This window comes from Streptopelia decaocto (assembly GCF_964273445.1).
Source record: "Streptopelia decaocto genome assembly, chromosome: 4".
NCBI classification, from domain to species: domain Eukaryota; kingdom Metazoa; phylum Chordata; class Aves; order Columbiformes; family Columbidae; genus Streptopelia; species Streptopelia decaocto.
Window position 1 is genome coordinate 49,568,642 of NC_138658.1, and position 14,286 is coordinate 49,582,927.

Here is a 14,286-nt window from a genome sequence, read left to right on the forward strand (position 1 = left end):
TCGGGGCAGGCACAGAAGTGTGAGGGCATTGAGAGCTCATAGTTTGTTCACTCAAAGCAAAATACCATTCAAAATTTGGTTGAGCAGTCCAAAAGAGTGTTTTATTGCTTATGCACTATGTTTTTCTCAGATATTAACGCTGTGGGGGCTTAGTTTGAATTTTATTTGTTCAGTTCCCATGAAATAGGGTGAATCTTTATCCCCTCCACCAGATAAAAAGTAACCATTTGCTAGATGCTATGTTCTGTCTGCTCTCAAAACACAAATATTTTATTGGCAAGGAGAAGAGTGCTGCAACTAAAACGATGCTGAGAATGGCAAAGCATGTTATAATGAGAGGCTGGAACAAAAAATATGCAGGGGATAGTGTTGAAAGGTGGCATATGGCAAAGATTGCAATGTGTAACCTGGAAAACAGAACAAAACCTTCTCAGATCATTTTTCCTCTTGGGCTTTTAACTTACTTAAATAAAAGGTGGGTTTTGGTGCCACAATTAGATAGTCATTTAAACTACTCCATCCCTTCAGTGATCAGACTTTTTACATGGGATACTCTGAAATTCTGCATTGACCAGGACTGGCTCTAACCAAGTTTCACTGAATAATAATTTCCACTGCAGAAGGATGTTAAGCCAGTTTGAAAATTTCTGAGGTTCTCCAAAAGTTTTAAGATTTTCTTACTAGGCAGTTCTCATTAGTGAGTAATTAGACTGACTGCAAAGTAATTTTAATTAACATCTGGATAATGAGGAACAACTAAGTCTATGAACCTGAGTTTTTATTATCCTCTATTATGCTAAATAATCCAGGGTTTAAGAGAGCCGTTTTAGAGGTTCAGACCTCCAGCAGCAGAGCTCCATGCAGATGTCTGACACATTCCTAGATGTCTATTTCCATAACATTTATTTTTTGAACCAGCACAAGACCTGAGAGGCAGCATTCCTCCCCTTAGAGAGTGGATTCCTAGTCACACATCACCTTCCTTTCGTACTTTGCATACTTACTAACAGCAAGCTCTAACTTTTGGGACTTTTTTTTGTGGTAACCTAAGAGTAAAATAAATTACTTTTCACTATTTTTACAACCCCACCTTCTCCCCCAATAAGTAAGTGCAAACATGTAAACAAAATCAAACAAAATAAAACAAAAAATTACCACTTTCCCAGGGTAATTCCACTGTAAATTAACCACCTCATTGTCAAAGACCACACAAGTTACTACAATGGTCTCGCCTGTTTTGTAGACAGTTTTAAGAGCTTCAATTTCAACTGGCAGCTGTGAAGTAGCTAAGAGAAAAGAGAGACAGAGAGAAGACTTAGTTTGAAACAGTATGCAGTTTTCACATGGTGTGCTTTCAGGGGTACATTTCTGATGTATATGGATATAAACTTTGTGTATTTAAAGCATGAAGACTACAGGCATTGAGATCAATTTCACAAAGAATGATCTATCTTAAATTCCCCTGTGAAAAGGCACTTGGTATAAAAGCAACTTCCCATTTTACTAGTCAGCGACTCTCTTTGAGAATCCACTGCTGGCCAATGAAAACCTTGTTTTCAATATATTCAAATCATGATATTTTTCAGACTACCTGATGTCCTACAATTTGAGGCTTCTGGGAAATACCAGTCTTTTAAGTTATGTTTCAGCAAACAGGATGAAAGTACATACATTACAGAAGACTTTTCTTGCAACCATTTGGGAGAGGAGATGAAGTTAAGGTCACTTTATTCTCATGAAAATTGTACATAACCACTGAGCAAACTAGCCACTAAATAACTAGCAAAACTTCCACAGGAGCAAGGAGCTCATCATCAGGGAATTATCTGATATAAGCCCGTTATGCTGATGCTAATAAGGTCCCTACAGTGTGAGGAAAGAGCTGGGCTGAATATTCTAACCTTTTTTTTTTTTTTTTTAATGAATAAAAATAAATACCTCTTAAAATATAGATGAGGAACTCATCGGACTTGAACTCCACACCATTAACCATTGTTTTGCATGTATATGAGCCTGCAGGGAAATTCCCTACAAAACCTTGTTTGCTGTCATAGAAAGCATAGACAGCCTTGTCCAAACTGTTAGTTAAAGTCACTTGAGCACTTGGGTCACTTGTCCGACAAGGGATAACAGTGGGATCACCTTCTTCTACTAGGATGAATTGGTCTTCTGGTATAGAAGGAACAAAAGGCATGTCTGGGTCTGTAAAAAACAAGGGGTAATTAAGTACTGTCTTGTTTGTAGTAAGTCCACATACAAGAACTGGATATCAATAACTACTTATAGATTTTAGCTGGAATGAGTACAATTCATTACTCCACTTTTTCAGAGGTAGGGCATGGTAACTGCACGCAGGGTCTTGGTTTTGTTATTTGATGTGGCATGTAGCGAGGCACTTGACCTAAGCACTGAACAGAAAAGGGCTTGGGATCCTTTAGGATACAGAATAAAAAAATAAAAAAGATTCCCCACCCTTGCCCCCCCCAAAAAAAACAAACCACAAAGTATTGTTATTCCCCTTAGATATTCCTACAGTGAGGGCAAAAGGATATTAAGTGATAAAAAGCAAGAAAATCACTACTGAGTGTGAAAACATTCATGCAATTGCTGGGGATGAAAATAAAGATACCCTCATACTATCATAGGCAACTATAAAGATATATGTACAGCAAAGATCTTAGGGAAGAAATTGGACTTGAACATCCTATTTTTATGACACAAGATTTTGCGTTGAGGTACAACATTCACTGCACACAAAAATTATTTAAGAGCCTGCCTTTTATTGGCACAAATCACTTATCTTTGTCAGTTAGTTTTTTTTTCCTTTGGTGATAGCAGCTGTTCCCTAACCAACATATAAGTATAAGCAGGGGGGAAAAATGAAAATAATCAAAAATCCAAACACTTTCAATGTCAAAAAATATAAATTATTTTCATGTTGTTTACGTTGAACACCATTAAAGCCATATTTCATCAAAAATCGTACAAGGTACTTATCTTCATGCATTTCTAACATGTCCAACATTACAGCTATGAGACATAGTTAATTATGGTTATAGCATGTGGTTTTCAAAATATGGTATTCAACCAAAAAAAAAAAAAAAGCAAACTAATACCTGGTAGTTTTATTTCTTTCAAAGTCAACAAAATACATGCCAGCTTTCCTATCTGGCCAGTCCAAAGTCTGACTTTAAAACATAATTGTATAACATATCCAGCTTAAAAAGCATAGCCAGCAAATTATCTCTGTTTGGCCATTCGGAATAAACAAATAATCCCTGATAGACTGAAGCTTCTGTGTGAAGCTTTATAATAAAATTTAATAAATCGCAATCCAAATCTCTCCAACAATAGACTTTCTGCTGCACTGGCAGGCTCTTTGTAGCAATATTCCAAACACAGCACTGCATCCCAAACACGCTGCCAACTCCATGTATTCATTTTCCCACTGTAATTTAAAACAGAAACAGGATTCACCTAGTTTGTTTTTCTGTGTGCTGTTAGTGAAAATAGGATATTGTGTGAAGTCTCAATGTAATCCTCCTTGGCTAAAGTGGGTTACTGCCACCCATTGCCCTCCTAATTCATTGCAGGAAAAACAATTGTAAAGACAAAGTTTATAGTGGAAACAGAAACATTCTCTATAATTTGAAGAAAAGGATATGTTACTGCACTTATGACATCTTGATGGTTAGTGAGTGGAAAAAATTACAGGGTGTCTCTGCCCTGGAAATCTGGTAGGCTGATGTCTGTAGGCATTTAAAAACCAACCCAAAAAGCCCTCTTGAAGAAAGTTTCCATCTCTTGCCTTTATATTCCTTCACTGAGTGAGTTACAAGACTGCTTAACACCAACAATATCTTTGAGTGATTTGGTTAGAGCTGTGTGAAAATCAAGATCCATGTGCCAAAGCCTGCAGCCCCTGCTGGAGCATCTTCTTGCTTCAAGAATGAATGCAAACACTTTACATTTGTTAGGAAAAATGGAGAAAAAGTTTTGGAAGAATCACTGTCCTCAAGTCACACATTCTGAACTGCACAAACTTAATGTCGCTGCCAAATAGCCTTTAAAACAAGCCCCATTAGTGCTTCATGACTTTTTCCTCTTCCACAGTCTTCCTTGCAATTGCAGACATCATCTTCACAACATACTGTATGTTTTCAGGATTATTTGCAACCTTTTCTTCTCTCTTTCATTTCCTATTCAAAATATTTACTGGAAATCTACCGGCTTGATCTTTCCTGGCCCTGTAGTTGTGCCACTTAATACCTTGAACTCCAGCCAATGCCGAGGAAACATCCAGACGGGGCTTTACAAAGGCAATCAGTTGTGGCTCAGCCTCTGGTGCCTATCTCAGCTATGACAATAAAGATCTTCATCCCATGGATAGCATGGAAAGCCTTTAAACAGACTTGCAGTCGGAATGAGGGGGTAGGAAGGCAAAACAGGGGATAGGTACTTCCAAAAAGAAGAGATGCCATTTCTTCTGAGTCCAACAGGTTTTCCACCACTAAAGAGAAAGGCAGCGCAGGGCCTGGGAAGGCTGTGTTTGCTTTGAAAATTACAGGGCACTGCATTGTAGCACCATATTTTTAATCTTGCATCAGACTGGCCAGCAATAACACTTTGCGTTTCACCCTCCCTTGTGACAGCCACTCCCAAGACATCTCCACTTCTTGTGCTTCCCAGACCCTGTGCACACATGAGCTTTCTCCAATTCTCAGCTCAAGCCTAATTTGGGTTAAGAACAAGATAATGGTCTTCCTCATCTGGCAACTGTTTTAGTGTCAGACATAGCACTGGTTTGGTCAGTACACGTCCCAAAACATCCACCCAAGTGACCCCTGGAAGGACTGGAATTGACATTAATCCCCACCTCAGGGCCAGGCAAACCTGAAGGCTAGACATGCTCCCATAGCTCACCAGGTCTACTACCTGGTCGTCAGAAGAACTCACTCCTGGAGTTGTGAATTCATTCCTCTTCTTGAGAACTAAAACTCTTACCAAAAAAGTGAAAACTGGCAGAAAGAAAGAGGAACATATCCATAGACTCACAGGGGCTGGTCTTGATTTACACTTTAGGAAACAGCCCTGGGGCCATTTATCTTCCTCTGGCAGCAAATTGCCACCAGAAATACACCTCTTCTTAACATCCACAGTTCAGCCCTCCCAACCAAACTTCCCAGTATGGCTGTGGCATCCACCACTTACCAGGAACATAGATGTAGATGTTCTTCCCTTCCACTTCCCCATCCTCCACTTGAGTGTGGTTATAATAGCAAACATACAAGCCTGTATGAGCAGCTGAGGCATTTCCTACTTCGAGCACTGTCACGAAGAGGCCGCTGTTGTTTTCCTCATGTCTAATGTCTATCCTGTGGCTTCCCTCAGTCACTGGGTATTGCCAGCTCACTTCACTGTCTCCGGAGCATTTGAGTGTGAAATTGGAATTCAGCTGTACCACCATTTCATTCCTATTGGGAACAATAGTTGGCAGAGGAAGCTGGCAAAGTGTTAGGAACGGTCCTGCAAAAAGACATGAATAAATAGCATATGAACACACAGAAGTGCCTCAGCACAGGATGTGAAAGAAAACCAAGTGGATCCAGAACAGTTGTTTTTCTGACCATTTCAGACATGTTGATGTCCCCGCAAATTTGTCCTTGTTAAAAGTCAGAGCTTTGCCCAAAGGATGGCAAACGGCTTCACTTTGAAATGCTAAGTGTCTGCTTGCTGTCTTCTGTTTGTCAAATCAAGAGGTGAAAGACAGAGGTGAAGTTAGAGATGGCTCCCAATCCACACCTCAACTTCCCAGCCCCAAATGTGGGAACTGCTCTGCTACAGACCAGTGAATCCCATACCCTGGCTGCTGGGTCATGGGCATCTTACAGGTCCTCGCAGCAATGATCAGGAAAACAACAGTTCTGTCAGCCTTCAAATAAGCTCACAACTGAAAGTTAGAAACCACTTCCCAAGACCAACACCTGCATTTTACATCTGGCTTCTATTTCTTGCAAAGGGCCAGAGTGGGGGCTTAGATCCAAAATTTGTGCATCAGGTCTACCTCTAGCCAAAATGTACATGTTTATAATCAAATAAAGCTGTAATTCACTGAAATAGATGTTATAGGTGGTACTGCAATCTACAGTTAAAGATTTGCAAGCCTAGGTAATTTGTAGGTGGGCTGGTGCATGTCCAGCTCCCAGAAGGAAAATTAGAGGATCCATTCCCTAAAAATGGGGAATTCACCAGGGACAGATTTGCTGTTTCAGTCTGTCAAATGACCTGAACAAAACATATAGGGCACTTCATGATAAACAAGCACTTAGGTGCCCAGTGTGAAATTGGTCTCCTTGCAATAAGCCATCAGCAGGAATTCAGACTCTTTGAAACCAGTTTCTCATTCCTGCACATGTTACCTCAGTCTACAGACCCTTTCTATATTTGGCACTCTGTGGCAAACCCTCCCCTCCCGGCACCATTCTCTCGGCAGATGTCGGGAGGTTCGGCAGGCAGCCCTGTGGCGAGGTGCTGCAGCGTGGGAGGATGCAGGGAGCCCACACAGGCAGCCTCGCCTGCACCACACTGCTGGAGAAACCCCTGTGGGACAGGACCAGGACAACTGGAGGTAGGCAAGCTCACTTTCCCTGTGCGACAGACAAACCGGGCAGGAGGTTATTGCAGCTGTAGGGATGCCGAGTCAGCCAGCACAGGCTAGAAAAAGTACCATCTTTTCAGTAGTTCTTGTCTTGGCCTAGCAAAGGGCAGAAAAATTGAGCCTGTAGCCAGCTGGTGACCTTTTGATATTTGTTATTGTAGGCACAATGAAAGTGAATTTAAATAAGTATTTACAAAGGAGTAGAGTCAGAAAGGCTTAGAGAACTGAGGAACATTACCTGTGAGAAAACATCCCAGGATCAGGAACGTCCGTGGGGAAGTGCCCATAGCTACCAACAACTGAAACAGAAAGGAGAAGGCAAGAGGGAGCCAGTTAACGGACTGAGAACAGTGTGAGAGTTGCAGGACCCCCCTTCTGCAGTGCCCTAGCACAGCTCTGCCACACTCTGCATAGAGGCACAAAGAGAAATGGCCCAGGGACCCTGGCTCACACCCACAGTCTGTTGAGACATGTGCAAACACCTCCCTGGAGGTACATGGTGCCACAGACACACCACTGGCATGGGAAATGCAGCAGAGGCACCACAACCCCTTCTCTCCACTGGCAATGTAGAGAAGCAAAGTCTTGACACAGCCCTGTCCCCAACAGCTTGCAAATAGCTCTGATAGCCACAGAACACCCCAGGACCGAGCCACGAAAACCCCCCTGCACAGATGCAGTACCCTCACAAGCATTGGTGAGGATGCAATGGCTTTATGCAGTAAGTTCTGACCTTTTAGCTGCAAGCAGCATTTGTGGGAGAAAAAGCATATTTAAAAGCTACTTTTCATACAAATCATACAATCCTGAGTGATATTTTTGTTTTGCCATTGTACATATGTATATATATAGCTTACTGAATACAATACAATACAATAGTGTTTATTGCTTACTTAGCAAGAATTCCCTTGATCGAGAGACATGCTATTTAAAACATGTGCTGAAATTTTAGAATGGAATAAATCCATGACAGACTGTAGGCCAGCACTGCCATTCGCAGAGCATCTCTTCTCTCCAACAGTGTGGAGAGTCATAGATCACATACAATAATTTCAGCTTTCAAACATATAATCCTAAGGCATCAGTCTTGAAGAGGCAACCATGACAATAAGCACTTATGTAATTTTTGTGCCATCTAATGACATTTCTACTTAAAACCCTCAAGCAGCCTGCTAGATAATTTCCGAAGGAAAATCTCCTACAACCCCTGGTCCCATTGAAATCAATGGATGTTTTTTTGATTACTTTAATAGTAACTGAATCTGGCCCAAAACCAATACAGATTAAAAAAAAAGACTGCACTGAAAAGTCCCTAATCCGAAACACAGACCAAGGAGCAAAATAAAGGATGATGTGCCAAGACAGGGACCACTTCTCAAAGGTTCTGCAGAGTTTCTATCCACCCTCTGGTATTCAGCTCATGACGCTGAGTTACGAAAGCACACAGGTACATGTAGTTATCACAACTATGCCAGTGCCGTATGAGAGTTAAATGATTACAACATGCCAAGGAGTGTTTCTGAATTAATCCCTCCTTCCCTTTGCAACACGTGGAGCAGACAGCATGCTTCTGAAAAGCAAAAAAGTATTTGATACTTGACTCAGGCATAAAGGTCTCAGAAGCAGGATTAGAAGACTTACAAACTACCAGCCTCAAAAATGTGTACAAACAACTTCAGAAGTTCAGCTGACAACATTCCAACAGAGAAAAGGCATTTTGCCTGATTCTTCAATAAGTGATAATTGCCATGTGTTTATGTATCTGTCTCCCATTGATAACAGACTCTTGGACATCAAAGTCCCTCAGTCTCAGCCTCTTTTTACATTTTTATCAAATTTACATCCTGTAACTATTTTTTTCTGATAAAGTAACCCACTGTAAATCTTTAAAGACTTACCAAGGTCTGCTTTATTGATTTGACTCCTGGCTTCCCAAGATCTGCAAGACAATGTGCAGTTTTGCAGGCTGTTCAATGCAAGTGATGCAGCACAGAAGGAGAAAAACAAACCTAGCTCAGCTCTTGCACACCAGTCTGCAGAAGCTCTGCCAAAGTGGACTTGCCATTGCTGCAGAGCTATCTGTGCATGTAAGCGAGGAGTAAAGCCCCATGACTATGCTGATGCAAGTACAGGTGATGTCATTTCCAAAGTGCTACTTCAAATTTGCTGTCTTGGTTGGGCTGCCATAGAAATCAGTAAGAGCTGAGTGCCTCAATCTACCATTGCAGTTTAAAAACACAAGGACTTAACTAAATCTGTGTTTTCCAGCTGGCTATTCTTTCACAACCCAGAGCTTTGATCTTTCTCCAATAAACTACTAATCTCATCAAGACCCAGAGCAACACTTCCACACTGTGAAAGAGAATAATGTACTAAGGATTCACCATCATCTGTACTCAAAGTCTATTTGAATTGGATTTAACTACACGTGCATCCAACTTAAGCATGCTGGAGTCCCATCTAGAGCATAACCTTGCACATCAGTGCTAGAGTCAAGGTTTAATGTGGGAACAATTTCACACTTCTCATTTCCACAACACCAAACAGCTACACTTACCACAGTTTTGTTTATTTACTATCACCTAATTTTTTGTATGCAGTTCTTTGGCTTTTTTATTTTCCTTACGGTTAAGCAGCATTCTTTGTCCTAAATCAGCTCTGAGTAACTGCATCAGGTTCAGTTCCTAACACCACTCCATCAAACCATATATTGGCATAAGCTTGCTGAAGCCAGTAGATTTATGCAAGCTGAAGCCCAGTATTGACAGCACACATACAACATAAATTTGAGCCAACCTTAATTCCTTGCATACCTTGAACATCGCTAGCTGAAGTTGAAACCTGTACGTGTATAGTGAAAGCTAGATAATGCCATGAAGGGTTTGCCAAATTCTCTGCAGGGGAGGCTCGTTGCCCAAGGTAAAAGAGTCTTGCATCTACTTTAACCACTGGATTTTGAAAGGAACTGACTGAAAAGTTGGTATCACTCACGTGCTTCAATGAAAGAAAAAACAGGAAAAGAACATTTAAGGAACTGTTATCAGCAAAGACTCAATCTTCTAAACACTCACTGCCAAGTGCTGGCTTCCTATCAAGAATGGTTTAATTGACTGCACCGTAGAAGGCAAAATCAAGTCAATATCCAGAAAGCCGATGGAAATATGTCTTCAGAAAATGATTGCTCTACATGACCTAGAGAGAAAGTACGGTGGTGGACCAAGAAGAGCCAGTGGTCTATATTTTTTCATATTGCTGTAAATCAGAGACCTCTTTCAAAACAGTAAACTAGGCGACCTACCACGAGGCTGGAGACTCTACAGACTTCTCTCCCGCCAGCTACTCAGTCACTACAGTTAATCCTCTTGACCACAAGATGGCAATGTTGATCCACATTAATGAGACAGACGGCAACGCTAGTCTCCATAGCAGATGGAATCTAAACTGTGTCTCCTGGATCAAGTTAAAAATTCAAAATTCTTGTATTTTAATTTCATGCGAGTTCTCCGATTTAAAAACAAGTAATAAAACCAAACTGGTCCCTATTGCTCTGTATTTACATAAGTGTTAGGACAGTAGTTGGGTTGCAAATCTTGGCACATAATGATGTGATTATGCTTGTTATGAGAGGGCTGGAAAATTTCAGTGGTGATTTTGTCAGAGTGGCAGTCGGTCCTTCTGGGAAGACTGATCTTTTCCAGGAAGAGCTACGGCCAGCCCAACAAAAGAGGGGGACATTTCTACCTTGTGGTATATGTCACTAGCTGAATGTAAAGGTTCAGACAGGACCGCCTGAAACGTTTGTTGGTTCTCAATTCCCAGACTGCAACCTTAGTTCTCCACAAGAGCAGGGCTGCCCCACAGCACTAACAGGCGGGTCTAAAGGTTTCACTGGGAAAAGGCACAAAGGACAAAAGAAAATTTCTTCAGTGCAAAAGACTGGCACAAATGTCTTCCTAAAATGAAGCTTGTTCCACAGTCGTTTACAAGTATTTGCATCCAGCATAGCCTGTATGCAAGAATAACTACACACCACGACTAGCCCAGTGCTGGGCTCCTGCAGAGCACTTCAGGCTCTGCAGGACACACGGTGATGGCTGCTGCCCGACAAGCCTTCCAGTCAGGCCTGATTCTCTAGCCAAACCCTCAAGGACAGACTCCACCAGTCAAGGAGCTAAAGGTAGAGGGAAATTTGCAAAGTTTAACTTTCCTCACTTAGTCCAAAGAGGACTTTCCAGACTGTCTCAGCAAACAGACAAGTATTCCATCTCACTTAAGTTCTCAGGATCAAACCAAAGAACACCTCAGACCCAAGCTCAAGTGCTCAGAAGCATTGCATGGAAAAACCAATCCATCTCTGTTGACCACAAGAGCTAGAAAGCCTAGCTGTTGCAAACTTTTCCCTTGGGTGTGCATGCAAAGCTTTATTGGCTTAAAAGAGATGAGTCAAGCAGGAGCTCAAGGCAAGAGGGAGAGAAAGGATTATTTGCTTACTTGCTTGCTTTTTAAAAATTACCAGCAATTCTTGCCACCACCAGAAAAAAATAACCTCTCAGAACTCATTTCCTGGTCTTTAAAATAAATGAAGCAAACATCTTCTATTAAAATTTTCACAGTTCATGCACAGAAGCAGTGCCATTGTGGCTATGATGACCTAAGGATGCAAGCAAGGCAAGGAGTGTACAAGGTTATACGTTTCACCCTCATTTTTAGACCAACTGGTATAGCTGGAAATAACCAGTGAGGTCTGGGGTATGCAAGAATTTTTCTGCCTATATACATTGTACTCAAATCCTAACATGGTACTGTAGTACTGTAGAGTGGTATTTTATTAAACTATTTATTACTTCCTGCTTTCTTGAAACCTAATACCTATGTATTATTCTCACAGCTGCACAAAGATTTCCCATACATCAATGAGCAAATAACAGTGAAGATGGCCCCAGTACCCAGTGGTAGCCAGACTGGCACACCTCCAGCCCCTTGCTGCCTGGAGAGGACTACTAGAACAAGGGGTCTCATTTTAAAGTGGTGGGAGAGCGCCTGCAGGCTGGGAGAGCTGGTTTGCTTGTGGACTCCTAAACCCCAGGGCTTCATGCAGTCTCATTTTCCTTCGAAGTTTTGTTTTTGGGGTTTTTTTAAGCTTTGAGGTTGCTTAAACCACTGTTTAGCTGAGGGCCTTTTCAAAATGCTCTTTGTTAACTAGAAGCTAAAACTGAAGTCCCTTGCTGGGAGATCTTTCCCTAACGTTTCCAGACCCAGAGTTAAAAGTCGGATCTCAGCAGTTCAGATTTTGATCAGCCGATGACAGAGGAACCTTTGATGCCTGTCTCCTTGCTTTGATCCCATCTCTTGTGCCATCCAGGGACATGGAGTTAAGGCAACCAAACTGGGACCCCAACTGGGCTCTGCATCGGCCCTGGGAGATGCCGAGGGCATAACAAGTCCCCCTTCCCTCTGGTGCGCCCCGTCGGGGAGACAGTGGACAGCCTACAGCCCGCAGGGATGGGCATGAGAAGGATGGGGAGGGTTACGTTTACACTCTCGAGCCCCCATCAGCCTGCGGGGGCTTTCCAGAGACTGCCTGCCCGCGGGGAGCCCGGGCAGCAGCCCCCAGGGAGTGAGGCAGCAGCGCTGCCGTGGCTGCCCCTCCATCCGCGGCCTCTCGGCGGAGCCCGACGGCTGGAGCTGCTGTTGATCAAAGGCTGCCCGGGACACCGAGCAAACCTAGCAGAGATGGCAACTCCCAGCCACTCCGCTGTTTGTCTGGGAAACAATAGGAAAGCCTTTGCCAAGCTGGAGCGATTTTTTTTTTTTTTTTTCTAATGCGAGGTAGCCAGGAGAAAGAAAAGTGGGGTAAGGGGGACGGAGAGGAGCAGAGCAAAACCTTGTTCCCCTCCGGGACTGGCTAATTCTGCTGGCGCTGCTACCCGCGGGTTTCTTCTCCAGCCCTCTCCATCAGGCGAGGCATGGACCCTGAGGGCGCGGGATCTGGAAGAGGAGGCGGGAGTCTCGGCGGGGGGACCAGACGTTGTGCCCTGGCTCTAAGCTGTGGGACCAAGGGAGGGCGACATGCCCACAGCCCTGAGAACAGGTCCATCGGTCCCCATTCGGGCCGAGGTGATGCCCTGTCCGTCCCGGGTGCGCACCTTCGGGCCCCGGAGGAGCGTCAGAGAGATGGAGCATTTGCAAAGACCGCGCTGAAAATGCCGTCGAGGGGTGGTGGAAACCTGGCCCCCGCGCGGGGGGCAGCCTCCTGCCGGGGTGCGGGCAAGCCCCGGGGCTGCTGCTGCCTCGCTAGATCTGTCGATGCTGGCTCCAGAAAAAGCTGTCCAAGTCCTGTTCTCTGGAACGGCTCCTGTGGGATCCGCGTCCAAAAATGTTGAGCAACGCCGCAAACAGCCAAAAAGCCATTTCCTACTTGCTCCTAGGACTTTTCCAGGGGACTCCAGCCTGGCAGAGGCTGGCAAGTTTGCAGTCTTTGCGCTTCACAAAAATCCAAACGGTGGCCGCGAAGATTTTGCCCACCCTCAGGGTAGGAGGCGGTGGGCTCCAGCAGTCCATCGGGCGTGCGGCAGAGCTGGCGTTCCCGTTACGAGAGAAGGCTGTAAACTGGAAAGGCTCCAGGTACCAGTCCTGCCTAAATGCAGCATCTTCCCTTCCTCTGAGACGTGTAAAAAAAAAGACGGGGCGCGCAGAGATGGAGATCGGGCTGCTTGCGGGGAGGTTTGTGTGCGTGCCCCCTCCCGAGATCTCGGAGCATTTCAGGCTACCCGGGCAGGGGGAGTGAGGTGGGAAGGGGAATTCGAAGAGAGCAAGGTGGTGAAAAACAAAGGGTGGGGGAAGGGACGGGAGAGTAGCGGGGTGAAGGCAGCAAGGGATGCGAGAAGAGCGGGAGCGGCTGAGCGCGACCGTACCTTACTTTGTCGGAGCGTGTCTCCACGTCCCCGCGGGCGGGCACCGCCGCTTCCCGCAGAGCCCCAGCGAGTCGCTCCCGCCCCCGCGGCAGGAATGCGGCGCGGTGGCCCCCGCCATCCCAATGTGTTTGTCATTAGCGCTGCCCGCGCTGCTCGCCGCCGCGCCCCGACGGTCCGCGGAGCGCCGGCTCGCCGCTTCCCTCCGCGGGGACTACTAGCGCCCGCCACCGCCTGCGCCCAGCGGGACAGAGCCCCACGCCCGGCTCAAAGCATTGAGGGGGGGGAAATAAAATAAAAATTAAAAAAAAATACAGTGGAGAAGGAAAGAGGAGGAAAATAGCGGAAGAAAAAGTGAAAAAAAAAATGAAAAGGTAGAGAAACTGCCACTCACATCTTACCTTCTTCTTTATAATTCACAGCCCCACTCCTGCAGATTGTAAAATATCCAAAATATGTCCACGTCTTTCGTGACTTTCCCCACTCAGCCGCGCTCCTTCCCTCCCGCTCGCCCTCCCTCCCGATCCGACTGTAATGGTCTCAAAAACCGCGTCCCGTAATTGATTCAATGTTATAGTCCATCCTTCCAAAACTAATCATTTGCTTTAAGTAAATAGCTGTCAGGAAATGAAGCCCCCCTCCGGCCCCTTCAGAATAAGAGCCGCCCTGGCTCACCCGGCGCCCCCAGCCCCGCGGCCGGAGGCGGGCGCGCCGGCG

General features: G+C 44.6%; 1 protein-coding gene across 5 annotated transcripts in view; it reads right to left on the bottom strand.

Annotated features, from left to right (window-relative positions):
* The window catches only part of PDGFRA (platelet derived growth factor receptor alpha), a 35,347-nt gene extending 21,264 nt beyond the window's left edge, over positions 1-14,083 (bottom strand). Inside the window, exons 1-5 of one of the 5 annotated variants that reach the window (XM_082050561.1) lie at positions 13,971-14,083; positions 6,897-6,957; positions 5,212-5,526; positions 1,939-2,202; positions 1,156-1,286 (exon numbers count right to left, since the gene is read on the bottom strand). In XM_082050561.1, coding sequence (XP_081906687.1) covers positions 1,156-1,286; positions 1,939-2,202; positions 5,212-5,526; positions 6,897-6,945 — 759 coding nt within the window. In that variant the 5' untranslated portion in view covers positions 6,946-6,957; positions 13,971-14,083. Of the gene's footprint in view, positions 1-1,155; positions 1,287-1,938; positions 2,203-5,211; positions 5,527-6,896; positions 6,958-12,542; positions 13,296-13,572; positions 13,850-13,963 lie in introns of those variants that run through there. The other 4 variants (XM_082050563.1, XM_082050560.1, XM_082050564.1 and 1 more) reach the window with 4 other exon arrangements.
* Between the last annotated feature and the right edge of the window lie 203 nt (positions 14,084-14,286).